The sequence below is a fragment of the Prionailurus bengalensis genome, chromosome B1 (genome assembly GCF_016509475.1).
Source record: "Prionailurus bengalensis isolate Pbe53 chromosome B1, Fcat_Pben_1.1_paternal_pri, whole genome shotgun sequence".
Classification (NCBI taxonomy): domain Eukaryota; kingdom Metazoa; phylum Chordata; class Mammalia; order Carnivora; family Felidae; genus Prionailurus; species Prionailurus bengalensis.
In genome coordinates this window covers 53945910-53961067 of record NC_057344.1, presented here as the reverse complement: position 1 = coordinate 53961067, position 15158 = coordinate 53945910, and the positions used below count along the sequence as shown (strand labels likewise).

Sequence of the window (15158 nt, the reverse complement as noted above, 5' to 3'; positions counted from 1 at the left end):
GCACACACACACACACACACACACACACACACACAGAGTAAAAGAAGAGAGGTCACGACAAAACTGGTTAACACTAGTAAGAAAGGATTGTTCAGTTGAGGCTAAAACATGTTTTTGTTTTTCAGTCTCTTTTGTTCAAATTTCCCAGTATAAATGTGCTGGTTTTGAAGACATCATTCAGATGTATTATGTTATCATTAAAAAAAAAAATCAAATAACCTTTGGTTATTTAAAAAACAGTTCAAAAGACTACAGGAAAATAAAAGAAAAAGGATATTGTTTAATACCTTATAGTAGTATGTAAAAGAAATACTTATTCAAAGGGAAGGCATGACTGACAATATATTTAAGCTGAAATCCGTTTTGAGAGTTATAAATAAACTATAGATTCACGTTCAGTTTTAAGTGACCTAGAATCACATTTGGCCCAGCTTTCTCAGTCAAATAAAGGAGAGAGAGAGACTGAGATTTCTCGGTTTGACACAGCTTGCAAACGCTGATGTCCTTAACTAGCAGCTGGAATTTAAAAAACAAGAGGAAGAAAATGCTCACTCTTGGCACATGTTTGCTGATTATTGCCAGGAGGAATATTACTCAAGTAAATTTTATTGACTTGACAAGGAACAACTGCTATGTCAAAATGTATTTAACTAAAACATTTTTATTTATAATGTGTGCATTATTTCGAATAATCTTACCGTTAACCAGGTTGTTATATGTGGTTTCGTTTAAGTTATAGGCCTGCTAAATTATCTTAATAATTACACTTTCTCTAAGACTCTCTGGTAAACTAACCTATAACAATTACTCTACTAGTATTTTGGCTACTAAAACTAGATTTAAAAAGAACTAATGCTTGTTATACATTTGGGAGCTGTTATTTCACAGAAGTTTGCTCTCTCCACTTGATAGTTGTGTGACTGTGGGAAAGTCACTTTACCTTTCTAAACCTTCATTTGCTGATTTGTACAATAAAAAAATAATAAAACCTATCTCATTAAGTTGCACTTAGGATTAAATCAAATAATATATGTAAAGGATAATACAACCACTGTGATGTCACCTTTTTATAAGACACAACTACACCATCTTTTTTTTTTTTATTGTCATGTGTTTAGAATATCTGATAATCAGCAAAGTCAAATTAGACAGATGAGGACAGACTGAGACAGAATAGTCATGGTGTTAAAAGGGTGCAATAATGTTTAAGTGGGGAGTAATTTTATGAGTAGCTAGTTCAATGAATATTTTTGTCTCAGGGAAAACTTGCTTTCTAACTAACATTGTAACTGTAGAGGCTTCAGTAATAAATACTCCGAAAAACAAGAAGCATCTGTATCTCTAACTAGCCAGGCAAAAGGCATAGAATTATTTTGAAAAATATCCACACTGTTTTAAATTATGAAAGAGCTTGAAAACAGTAGAGATCATTAGGAAATAATTGTGAGAAATCTTCACCAAACTCCTTAAATAGTCTCCAGAGTAACCAATCTGCATCATATCAGATGTGGTTTTGAAATGAATCTGCAAACTAAATAACAAAAACTTCCCATCTGTCTTTAGATCTTTCCATCCAAAAACCCCATTAAAGCGTATTTTGAAAGTTTCTTACAATTTGTGTCTAATTTTTTTTAAGTTGACCTTAAGAATATCTTTTCCTATAGTTTTAGGGATTTAGGCTGTTCCTTGTGGAAAAGGGCCCTTTCCTCCCTGAATTATTTCCTTGTATTTTCTTTTCTAACCTGAGTAATTAAAATTTCTTTAGCTTTCTCACACTGGTGAGGTTTTCCTGTTTTGTTGCCAACATTCGTCTTTAAATAGGAAATCAGGAATTAGATCTTTTATTGATATAGTGACAGATTATATACACCATGTCATCTTTGGCTTTTTATAAAAAATGAAGCTTTAATACGAGTCTAGGAAATTATTACTCAATATTCTACAAACATTAAAAATACCTTCCATCCCTTACTTTGCCTGGGAAACCTGTCAATTTCGAAATTTCCTTTATGGTATAAATCAAAGGCTGAAAATTAAATCTTTCATTTTGGTCCCACCCTTATTCCTGCACATCAATTTCTACTGTCAATCCCTCAGGGGCACAGTCTAAGTCATAATATGGCTGTGTTTCCTTCCCTCACAGATTAGCTATTTGTGAAGCAAACAGACAAAATGCATTTATAAATAAAACTGTGATATCAATAAAAATTTGTCTTTTGAAGAGATAGCTTTGTGTTTTATTTCCTACAGCCAATTAAAAAAAGAAAGTATTAGGGGCGCCTGGGTGGCTCAGTCTGTTAAGCGTCCAACTTTGGCTCAGGTCATGATCTCGCAGTTCAGAAGTTCAAGCCCTGCGTCGAACTTGGAACCTACAGGCATCCTTAGAGATATATTATTGGTTCCGTTCCAGACCACTGTGATAAAGCAAATATTGCAATAAAGCTAGTCAAATCAGTTTTTGGCTTCCCAGTGCATATAAAAGTTATGTGTATACTATACTATAGCCTATTAAGTGGGCAATAGCATTAAGTCTAAAAAAACACACTGTACCTACCTTAATTTAAAAATATTTTACTATTAAAAAATGCTAACCATCATCTGAGCTTTCAATGAGTCATGAACTTTTTTGCTGGTGCAGGGTCTTACCTTGACACTGATGGCTGCTGAGTGGTCAGGGTGGTGGCTGCTGAGGATTGGGGGGGCTGTGGCAATTTCTTAAAATAAGGCAACAATGAAGTTTGCTGCATCGGCAGACTACTTTTCACCAATGATTTCTCTGTGGCACGTGATGCTGTTAGATAGCATTTTACCCACATCAGAACTTCTTTCAAAACTGGGCTGGGGGGGGCTCCTGGGTGGCTCAGTGGGTGTAGTGTCTGACTCTTGATTTCAACTCAACTCATGATCTCACGGTTTGTGAGACTGAGCCCTGAATCAGGCTCTCTGCTGACCGCACGGAGCCTGCTTGGGATTCTGTCTCCCTCGCTCTCTGTCTCTTCCTTGCTTGTGCTCGCTCTCTCTTTCAAAAATAAACTAAAAACAACAACAACAACAACAACAACAACAACAAAAACCTGGAGTCAATCCTCTCAAACCCTCCTGCTGTTTTATTGACTAAATTTATGCAATACTCTCAATCCTTTGTTGTCATTTCAACAATCTTTACAGCATCTTCACCAAAAGTAGATTCCATCTTAAGAGACCATGTTCTTCGTTCATCCATAAGAAAGAGTCCCTCATCTTTTCAAGTTTGATCATGAGCTTGCAGCAATTCAGCCCCATCTTCAGACTCCACTTCTAATTCTAGTTCTCTTGCTTCTCTCCCACTTCTGCAGTGACTTCCCTCTCTGAGGTCTTGAGCCCTTCAAAATTTTCCGTGAGGGTTGGAATCAACTTCTTCCAAACTCCTGTTCATATTGATATTTTCACCTCTTCCCATGGATCACAAATGTTCTTAATGGCACCTAGAATGGTATATCCTTTCTAGGTTTATAATTTACTTTGCCCAGATCCATCAGAGGAATCACTAAGTATGGCAGCTATAGTGTTACAAAATGTGTTTATTAAAAATAAGACTTGAAAATCAAAATTACTCCTTGATCCATGGGCTGCAGAATGCATGTCATGTTCGCAGACTTGAAAACAACATTAATTTCACTGTCCATCTCCCACAGAGCTCTTGGGTGACCAAGTGCATTGCCAATAAGCAGTCCTGTTTGGAAGCAAATCTTTTTTTCTGAGCAGTAGGTCTCAACAGTGGGCTTAAAATATTCAGTAAACCATGCTGTAGACAGATGTGCTGTCATCCAGGCTTTGTTGTTCCATTTAGAGCACAGGCAGAGTAGATTTAGCATAATTCGTAAGGGCCCTGGGATTTTTGGAGTGATCAATGAGCATTGACTTCAACTTAAAATCACCAGCTAACTTTGCCCCTAACAAGAGAGTCAGCCTGTCTTTTGAAGCTTTGAAGCCCGGCGCTAATTTCTCCTTTCTAGTTAGGAAAATCCTAGATGGCATCTTCTTTCGATAAGTGGCTGTTTCCTCTACACGAAAAATCTGTTATTTAGTGTAGCGACCTTCATTAATTGTCTGAGCTAGATCGTCTAGATAACATGCCGCAGCTTCTACATCAGTTCTTGCTGCTTGACTTTGCGCTTTGACGTGATAGAAATAGCTTCCTTCCTTAAATTTCCTGAACCAAACTCTGCTAGCTTCCAACTTTTCTTTTTTAGCTTCCTCACCTCTCCCAGCCTTCACAGCATTGCAGAGAGTTAGGGCCGTCCTCTGGAACACCTTTCGGGTTAAGGGAATGTGGTAGCTGGTTTGATCTTCTATCCAGACCATTCAAACGTTGTCCACATCAGCAGTAAAGCAATTTTGCCTTCTTATCATTTGTGTTTACTGGAATAGCACTCTTGAATGCCTTCAAACTTTTTCCTTGTTATTGGCTAATGGGCCATTCCAACTTGGCTAATTGGCATAAGATCCCTAGCTTTCAGCTTATCTCAGCTTTTGACATGCCTTCCTCACTAACCTTAATCACTTCTAGCTTTGATTTAAAGTGAGAGATATGTGGGGGCACCTGGGTGACTTAGGCAATTAAATGTCCAACTCTTGATTTCAGCTCAGGTCATGATCTCATGGTTCCTGAGTTTGAGTACAGAACCTGCTTGGGATTCTCTCTCTCTCTCTCTCTCTCTCTCTCAAAAAAAAAAAAAAAAAAAAAATTTAAATAAATAAATACAGTGAGAGCAGTGAGAGATCTATGAATTTTTCCTTCATCTGAACACTAAAAGGCCACTGTAGAGTTATGAATTGGCCTAATTTCATTATGTCTCAGAACATAAGGAGGCCCAAGGAGAGGGAGAGAGATGGGGCGATGGCTGCTCAGTGGGGGCAGTCAGAACGCATACATTTATTGACTGAGTTCTCTGTCTTATATGGGTGTGATTCGTGGAGCCCCAAAACAATTACACTAGTAACATCAAAGATCAATGATCACAGATCACTGTAAAAAACATAGTAATAATGAAAAAGTTTGAAATATTGTGAGAATTATCAAAATACGATCCAGAACCCAAAGTGAGCAAATGCTGTTAGAAAAAATGGTGTTGATGGACTTGCCTGATGCAGGCTGTCACAAACCTTCCACTTGTAAAACACACGTAATGTCTGCGAAGCACGATCAAGTAAAAGCGCAATAAAATGAAGTGTGCCTGTATACATGGGGCACCATTCTTTCCTTTGGCTTTGGAGTAATTCTCAGTGATGAGATTCAGCTTTCTAGGTCACTCTAAGGATAAAGTTCAGTTTTACTGTGGTTAGTTCATGTTGATTTTAAATGGCAGCAGAATGAATCACTATGATAAACACCATTTGAATTGCAGCTAAGACATTTCTATTTATAGTTAAATATTGAAAAAAGGTAATTTTGGTTTTCTATTTTTTCTTGAAGTTCAGCGCGAGTGCTACATGAATGTACGTTCCATGAATAGAATAAGAATATTTGAAAAACAATCTCTAGGAAACACATGTTAAAATGTTACAAAGAGTTTTCAGTGACTTTCTCTGTTTTACCTTTTCTGTTCGTCCTCCAATTTTCATTAAACTCAATGATGCTATCTTCTTTTCCTCTCTTTTGCGCTTTCTTTCTTTCTTTCTTTCTTCCTTTCATGTTTATTTTTGAGAGAGAACAAGGGTGCGCAAGTGGGGGAGAGGGAGAAAGAGGGGCAGGGCACACGATCTGAAGTGGGCCCCAGGACGACTGCGGAGAGCCTGATGTGGGGCCTGAACTCAGGAACTGCAAAGATCATCAACCCACTGAGCCACCCAAGTGCCCCCTTTGCTCTTTATTTTTAAGACTACCTTCAGGAATCTCGTTTATCTTCACGTCTCCAAGCAATATTGCCAATCTTATTTCTCTATATTTTCACAACCATTTCTTATTCAGGCTGCATTCCAAAACATCCAGGAATCTAAAATAAATTTCTGGTGAAGTTATGTATTTTTACAAGAAACACAGCATATTTAAGCAGAAGTCAGCCTCTGCACTATTTTCTTCATGAATCGACTCTTTTCTAACTCATGTAACGGAAGCAACACTTAATCCTTGTGATTAAAAGAAAACTTGAATCGTCTTTATGCTTAATTCTTTATGTAAGTCATTGAAAAAGTCCTCAAAATGTTCTGTTTTTCTCATTATTGTCTCAGGTCTTTGAATTTCTCGTTAATTTATGATGACATTAGCTATCCTCAGGGTATGGATTTCTTTTCATTCTCTCTTTCAAATACAGCTTTTGCCTCAGGTTCTTTTCTAATGTCTGATCAGTAGATATGACTGGAAAAGATGGAGTGCTCAGGATTTTCTTGTATTGTTTCCAATCTAGTGGACCCACTATTATTTTCTTCTCTTCACCCTGCATCTCTTATATGCAACCTAATTTCTTTTTTTCTTTGAAGAGTTTCTCCTAGGTTCTTAGACCTTTCAAAGCACCAGTTTTAGGTTTTTTTATGATTCTTTGAATGCTCTATTATTCCTTTTTCGTCTTCTTGAATAAAAGGCTTAGCTCCATGGTTGTTAGTACGAAGTTCTTCTTTCTTTCTTTCTTTCTTTCTTTCTTTCTTTCTTTCCTTCTTTCTTTCTTTCTTTCTTTCTTTCTTTCTTTCTTTCTTTCTTTCCTTCTTTCTTTTTTAAATAAAAGATCCATTTTATTTTACAGGATTTTGAGCTCAACAATCTCCTTTATTTCTTTAAACAAAAAGTCACTTACTAAATGCTATCGGTTTCCAGATCTACCATTGCATAGTAATATGTAATAATTATTGGAATATAATTTATAGCAACTTTATATTGTAGTCATATTGCATTTTAGAGAGAGATCACAGTCCATCATGTGTTGATTTTTAGGAATTGATTAAAGCTTCCTTTGTGGCTTTTGTAATTGTAACATTTTTGTAAATGTTCTTGCATGCTAAAACAATGAGTTTCTCTTTATCTATCTTTAAATTACTTCTGTTCCAATATTTATACCTGTGCTTTCAAGTAAATTACTGATTTGTCTATTTTTTTTAATTGTAGTTCTGCCTGCTTTTGCTTTATGTATTTGGAAGTCATATGGAAGATGTTTTTATAATTATTACAGCTTCTTTATATATGATTTCTTTATCAACATGTTACTCAAGCATTTGTGCCCAATAATTTTTTTCTATACTTATTTTTTTCTGATATTGAAATTATTATCTGGGAATTTTTTAAGAAACATTTCTAGATACACATTTTTTCTGTCTTTCTTCCCAAATTTTTTTGCATAATGTTTTTAAAAAGCGTTTAGTTGACAACATATTGTTGGGTCTTAATATTTGTTAACATCTAGTTTGAGAATCCCTATTTTGCTATGTTAATTTAACCTTTGCATTTGTTTTAATTATGGTAGCATTGAAAGCTATTTTTGCTCTTTTTCTATGCTTCCTCTATACTATATTTTCATTTCTTTCATTTTTCTCCTTTCCCATTTTCTAGCTAATGAATCAGTATTTTTTAGTTCTGGCTTGAAAGTTATTTATTCCCTTTCATGCTACCCTTGGCTTATACATTTATTTATTTATTTATTTATTTATTTATCTCATCAGTTTCTATCACAGGACTTCTCTTCCCCAGGCCTCTTCCTGCCCACCTCTTTCCAGTAACTTGCTTCTCCAAATGCTAGGAATTGTGTGTCACCCAGGATTTTAAATCCAAGTCATGAATATACACTTTTAGGGGTGTGAGGTCATTGCGAATTTAGACAAAATATACTTCTCTGAGTATTTTATTCACTTTCAGCACTGCTCTTCCCTTAGTCACTTTCCCTTTTGTGCTAACAGTATCCATGAACATATACTTATCATTTGTAGGAAGAACACCTCAACTGGTGCTCCAGGTCCTTAAAAACAGGGACTTTTGTGCTTTATGTATATTGTGTTGTGTGGAATATGATACTTCATAGATATTTTCCAACTGACTCTTAGATGAATGAACATTGCTCAGGTCACTCAAGACCGTCCTGACCAGTGACAGACATTATTGAACATTCACTGAATTTAAGAAACGTGGATCATTACAGACAATTAAAACCTTTGCCTTTACTAAATGGGTAATGGTAATTAAGGAGGGCACTTGTGTTGAGCACTAGGTGTTACATGTAAGTGACAAATCACTAAATTCTACTTCTGAAACCGATAGAAAGATAGATACATAGATACATAGATAAAATCACACTGAAGCTTTGGCAACCCCTCTACCTGACACCATACACAGAACTCAATCCAAGATTATTAAAACAAAACAACACACACACACACACACACACACACACACACACACACACAAACCCTTTGCCTTTGGGGCATCTGGGTGGCTTAGTCAGTTGAGCATCTGACTTCAGCTCAGGTCTCAGGTCATGATCTCACAGTTTGTGAGTTCAAGCCCCCACATTGGGATCAACTCTGTCAGACTGTCAGCACAGAGCACGTTTTGGATCCTCTGTCCCCCTCTCTCTGCCCCTCTCCCACTTGTGTTCTCCCACCCAAAAAATAAATATTAAAAAAAAAACCTTTGCCTTTAAATTATGTGTCTTTTTTGCTCATTTTCTATGCCTCTCAACCTAATTTGCTTTCTTTTTCTCCTTTGCAGTCAGAATTCAATCAATAAAAGACACTAGTTTCCTTATAGCTCTTGCTTTCCAGCAGATTAACTTGTCACTTTAAACAGTTATTAAAATAAAAAAAAAGTGAGTGATTGCTCTAAAAGAGTTCACGAAAAGTATCTTGAAGGATTTGACTTCAGTAGCTTCTGCTTTGACAAGATTTTCTTAGCATCTGCTAAAGAAGTTTGATAAACAGTATCTCTGTTGTGAGCTTGATTAATGTTTAATAAGGGAGCAGGAAGTGTTTAATGACATGTGAGGCAAACTATTCGTTCCTGATAAAGGAAATACGAAACAAGAGGGAGGGGGCAGGAGGCTCTGTTTTCCCACTTAGAGTTTTTGATTGATTTGGAAATGTTCTGGGAAAAGCAGAAACAATGAAAGGTCCTGTTATGTCAGCTTTTTGTTCTGCAAAATAGCCCAGTATGCTTTCCTTGCTCTAAAAAAGAAGTTCCTATGACCCAGTTATCCCTCAGGCACTGTACTCTTTCCCATCTTTCTTTAGTAACTAACATTCACGGAGTCATAGATGTTACTCACCACTCCCACTTTCTCACCATGGACTTAAAAAAACACATAAAACTTCGAATCCAGATTTGACCCTCACCATTCTAACCACATTTGTCTTTGTCATAAATAACAATGGCTCTGTTTTCAGTTGCCTTAATTTTTTTTTTTTTTTGGTAGCATTTGATGCTGTTAAACAGATCTCAGCAGTTTCTTTTGAGATCGAATGATACTGATTTTAATTTGCTATCTAGGACCATCCCTTGACTGGAAGTCCTTCCAACAACCTCTAAATGCAGGCATTTCTAAAGGGTCCTTTCTTCTTTGTTTCCCTCTCTATCCTCCTTCAGAAATTTTATCTTACTGTTTGAGCCACTTCCTATATGGCTTTTAATAGTGTATCCCCACTTCTAACTCCTCCTTTTTGGCTTTCTATAGCTAACTTCCCCAAACCTCGAATATATGAAGAGGAGATTTGTTAATATTCCCTTCCACATTTATTTCTCATCCTACTTTTTTTTCTCTGTTAATATTTCCAGTAAGATTCTATTTACCTAAGCTCTGAGCTCATCTGCTCCTAGAGACTCTGCTCCATTTTGTGTCAAAGCAAATGAAGGGTGGTAGCCTCTTGCCGCCCCCAAATATGCCACGTTAGCACAAGGATTATTTTGAGCTAAAGATGCTTGAAAAATAGCCGATGCCAGAAGGACACTCTAATCCCCTCCCCCCACTTTTTCCCTGAAAACGGGAGATAAAAACTCTCATGTGAAAGATGTGTTCCCTATACCAGGAAAAAAGAAACATTCTTCAGTAGGGAATCAAAGCCCAGAGAATTCTGTACAGACCTCGTTAAAATAATTCTTATCTTCTTCGAGCTTCCCCCTCATAGTTTAGTTACCTTTGCACAATGGCCTCTCCTTGTTCAACCTGCTATAAAACATTCAGGTTTTGCCATTTCTCAGTCTTCATTTCATTCTGAGGAATCCCACATTACATAAAACTTACATTAAAAAAATTTGTATCCTTTTCTCTTGTTAATCTGTGTTATGTCTGTTTAATTCTCAAGCCCAGCTGAAAAAGGATAAGAGGGTAAAGATAAAATTTTGCCTCCCTTAGAGTATCAACCTCTATTGTTTCTACCTTCCACATCATCCCCCTTTGTCCCTACTTTTCTTCTTCTCTCTTTTTTTTTCTGAATATTATAAAAACTTCTTTTAAAAAAGATGTTTATTTATTTTTGAGAGAGAGGGAGTGGTAGTGGGGAAGGGGCAGATAGAGACAGGGACAGGGAATCCGAGGCAGGCTCTGTGCTGACAGCAGCTAGCCCAGTGTGGAGGTCAAACTCATGAACTATGAGATCATGACCTGAGCTGAAGCCGGACATCAACCAACTGAGCCACCGGGCACCCTATGAAACCTTCTTAAATAACTGTGGTTCATTTGACTGAGAGAATTTTTAAGAACATTAAAAGCATAATATTGAGCAAATCTTTTTCTTGCTCCTAACTCTTGAACTGCTCCTCCTGCTTATTGGATAATGACAAGGGAGCATGAGGCAGGCTGAAGGTTAAAGCACAAGCTAGCACCCCCAGCCCCAGGTGGGATCTGTGTGCTATTCCTCAAACACTCCTGGCTGCCCAAGAACAAAGAAAAGGGGTTAAAGTGCTTGCCATGGTAATGTGGGAAACTAAGGCAAATGGAAAATTAAATTCCCTTACTGCCTATAGCCCATTGGCAAGTCCTTGAGACTGGCAGAGTGACCTCCCTTTAGGAGCTCAGCAGCCTCAAGGATGACACTTTGCTGGGAGCAAAAGAGAACCTTAGCTTAACATTATCCCAACCTGGAGGATCCTGTAAGTCAACTTCCTTTATCTCAACTGCCCCAAGATATATGTTGGCAATCATACTCCAAGCTTATGGCCCCAGATATATATCTAAAGGATCTCATGACTGAGGTAGTATTAAACGGTAATAAATGGTGTTTTCCTAGCAACAGCTAGACCCTCAGGGTCCTGGAAACGTGTTTCCAAAGTTCCTTAGAGACTTACTCTATCCCTGACCCCCTCCCAACCTGAGGGTATACAATGAGTTACTGGTCATGACCCCATGCAGCTCTTCCTGCCCATGGGTCCTGTCCCCTTGCTTTAATAAAATCGCCTTTCTGCACCAAAGATGTCTTCAAGAATTCTTTCTTGGCTATTGGCTCTGGACCCTATGAACCCCCCATCACCCCAAAACTCCATCAGGTAACATCCAGCATGTCTGGTTTAGTAATTAGGGCAGTCATTTGTCTGAGATATTTTGCATATGATTTTTTTCCTGATATCCTTCTATGTACCTCATTTTGTTTGCAACCAAGATACAGAATCAACTTATCCTCAAAATGCCTTCATGGTATCCACTGCTCTACTTCTGGGAATCTTTTGTTGCCCCTCCCCATTTAGATTTCTAAATAGCACTCCCAACTAACTTTATTCTTGCGAATGCTTACAATTTAAGAACTATTTATAAAAGTAATGCATTTAAATTTAACAAGAAGGAGTTATGAATAAAGAAAGAGAGATTTCCACTTTCTTGCTTCAAGAGACATGGCCACATTCCCCCATGAAGTAGGCTCGCCATCTAGTGACGGATCCACCACACTACAAACCTTGCCTCTGAGGCCTGCAAATCTGGAGACCCACCTTCAAATTCTCCTCAAGGAATCCATCAGACAAACTTTCCCCCCCCCCAATATGACACAGTACCACATAAAAAAGATTACACAATGATTCCTTTTTTATGGCATTGAACACTGAAAAACAATTAACTTTGGGCTGATTCTTTTTCTTTCTGTTTTTTTTTTAAAGTTTATTTATTTTGAGCGAAAGAGAGAGCAGAGGAGGGGCAGAGAGAGAGGGAGAGAGAGAATCCCAGGCAGGCTCTGTGCTGTCAGCGCAGACCCTGATGCGGGGCTCAGACTCATTAACCATGAGATCATGACCTCAGTTGAAACCAAGAGTTGGAGGCATGACCGACCGAGCCACCCAGATGCCCCTAAGTTTGGGCTGATTCCATAGATAAGTTCAGAGAAACAGAAAAACTTGAAATTTTTATATGTTAACATTAATCAGTGATGTACATGGATCCACTTTGCAAGACAAAATTTAAAGGAATGGTTGTAAGCTTGGCTAAATCTCTGATAAAGTGTGAGAAATTTTCCTTCTTCTGAGATAACATATATTACATACCCAGCAGAGTATACTCTGAATAAATATTAGCTGGGTGGTGGCAAAACGGTTCAAAGTAAGCATAAGCTTGGGAACCAGATGGTCTGCTGTCACCACCTCCATAAATTGGAACACAATATTCAAGCACTCAAAATGGCCACTTTGACATATGGAAACATGGGGACAGCAATATCTTTTTTGTGAGTATTGAAAATAACATATGCAAAATGCTTGGCCTATAGCAAGCACTCAAGGAAAAATGGTGGTTTGTCTTTAATGATTATTATATTTTTTACCTTTGGTAATTTGTATAGGGGTATGGCTTTTTTTCAAGCCTAAAAATGTTATTCCTAGGTCCTCAATTTATTTATAATAGTATAGACTGCATGTGTTGATAGACATCACTTTCAATATGCTGTGAAAGATAACATGCCTGTTTAGTAAATATCTGACAAAAACAATTACAAAATTATAAATTACATAATCCATTAAAATTTATATCTACTACACTTTTTAAAGTGCTCAGAAAAAGTAAGCTGTTCATACTTACAACTTTCCAGTTGCATTATACATGTTTGCACGTCCATTGGAAAATTCTTGAGATCCATTGGACAAGAAAGTGTTAATGTCAATCTGAAAGAATTCAAAGTAATTATTTTTAAAAGTAATTTATGATATCATACTACTATTCTGCTGTTCAGGGTACAACTGGGAAACAATCTTTGGTGAATGACTAACAAGTATCCAAATAAAATTGTTCCAGCTTGGGTATGTTATTTACTGTAGAATAGCTAGCTGTACCTTTATATAAATCTGTCTTTCAGGGAGGAGAAAAGCTGTATATTTAAATATACAATCATATTTATTTATTTTGATCATTCATTTATTCCTTTACAGAATGCTATAGATGTCTACTAAAGATCTATATTTCCAGAAAAGACCCTCAAAAAGATATTTGAGTGATTTCTATAAAATTAATACCAAAATGCCGAAAGGCATAGTTCCCAAGATCACCTGTATAGTATATTTGAGGAGGCAAGTATATCCGGGGAATTGGAAGAACAGGGTGCCGAGAAGCAATCCTATGTGACAACTTTCAGTTGGTCACCTTTGTAACATTGAAGAAGTGGTCCATAAACATGCAGCAGTAATATCAGAGGAAAAAAAATCTCTGAATCTAGAAGACTTGAAAGTTCTAGGTGTTAAGAGTCTTTTGCCGTAGGACTAGGGGGTTTCACCAGGTCTTACAAGGGTCAAGAAATCGTCCTCTAGAATATGTGTGACATAATCCTATGCTCACCAAAACAAACTTTGAATTTGGCTTCACACAGAGTGAGATGACTGGATGGCACAGACCAGCATTCTGCCCACATTTCCCTTCCAGAAAGTATTTGCATGTTGGTATTCCAGATAATTCATCACTCACAAATATATATATATAATTGGGAAAGTATATTACAAAGGTAATCTTTTTTTTATATTTTTTTTACTGCTTACTTATTTTTGAGAGAGGGAGAGAGAGACAGAGCACAGGCAGAGGAGGGGCAGAGAGAGGGAGACACAGAATCTGAAGCAGGCTCCAGGCTCTGAGTTGTCAGCACAGAGCCCGATGTGGGGCTCGAACCCACAAACTGTGAGATCATGACCTGAGCCAAAGCTGGATGCTTAACTGACTAAGCCACCCAGGCGCTCCAATGACAAAAATAATTTTAAAGGATTACCAAGTATTTGTAGTTCTTGGACCAGAGGAATAAAACAAACAAACCCAAGTTTATTCAAATACAGTTCTTACCTGAGAACTTTCTAGCCAGCCCCTTTCTTTAAAGTATTCCCACTGAAATTCAGCATGTCAGTGAGCATTTCAGGCGGATTTGTTTGCCTAAACTTTGTGACAGTAGGTAGATTATTTCACCTCACTATATTTCAGAGTTCTTTGGTCCAAAATGAATGTAGCAATAGAACTTGCTCTGGAGAAACCTTGTGAACAAATATGACTTAATACATGTAAAGTGCTTAGACAAGTATCGTGACACATAGTAAACACTCAATAGATATCAGTTATTAAGGATTACTAGTATATTCTACTGCTCCAGACTGCTCCATCTACCCTTCCCCAGAATTATATATGATGGGCGAAAAGATGGCTGAATGAAATCACGCATAAAGCCTATTTCAGCTTTAACAAGAAATAATCAGCAGCACTACTAAATGTAACCATGTTCTCCAAACTGGCATTTTCATGTAGACCCTGGACATAAAGTTATAATAATGCATGTTCTACAGTGAATACTCTTGGTGAGGTCCAATTAACATAATTTGAGAGATATAAATGGACAGACATGTGAAGCTGTTGAATTTTTTAGAGCCCCAGGAGGATCACTTGACGATCCCTTCAAGTCAGAGTCCCTAGCACACTAAAACAATTCATACCGTCCACTCTTCAAAAGCTGTTTTCTCTTGGCTCAGCTAGGTTAAGCGATCCTGGAAGTAGGATCCTGTAGATCTACAAAGTTCTCTCTTCAAAAGGCAATTGTAAAATCAGGTGGACACAATGTTCTCTGTCTTGCGATGGGGCTTATTAGAAGTGTATGCACAAGTATATTTTGAACACATGCACATTAATTTTCCAAACTTCCAAGGCTCTCTGGACGGCCAGTTTCAAATGTTGGCTTGGAGGATTAATTCTGTGACCTTTTGTATGAGAGTGAATAGCATTCTTAGAATCTTTTCCAAGCTCTCACCATGCATGTGATGTCAA

The 15158-nt window shown here is 37.3% G+C and overlaps 1 protein-coding gene across 2 annotated transcripts in view; it reads right to left on the bottom strand.

Moving 5' to 3' along the window:
• The window catches only part of GLRA3 (glycine receptor alpha 3), a 202434-nt gene that overhangs the window by 53619 nt on the left and 133657 nt on the right, over positions 1-15158 (bottom strand). For both annotated transcript variants that reach the window (XM_043565360.1, XM_043565367.1), the window contains exon 5: positions 12951-13033. In XM_043565360.1, coding sequence (XP_043421295.1) covers positions 12951-13033 — 83 coding nt within the window. The remainder of the gene's footprint in view (positions 1-12950; positions 13034-15158) is intronic.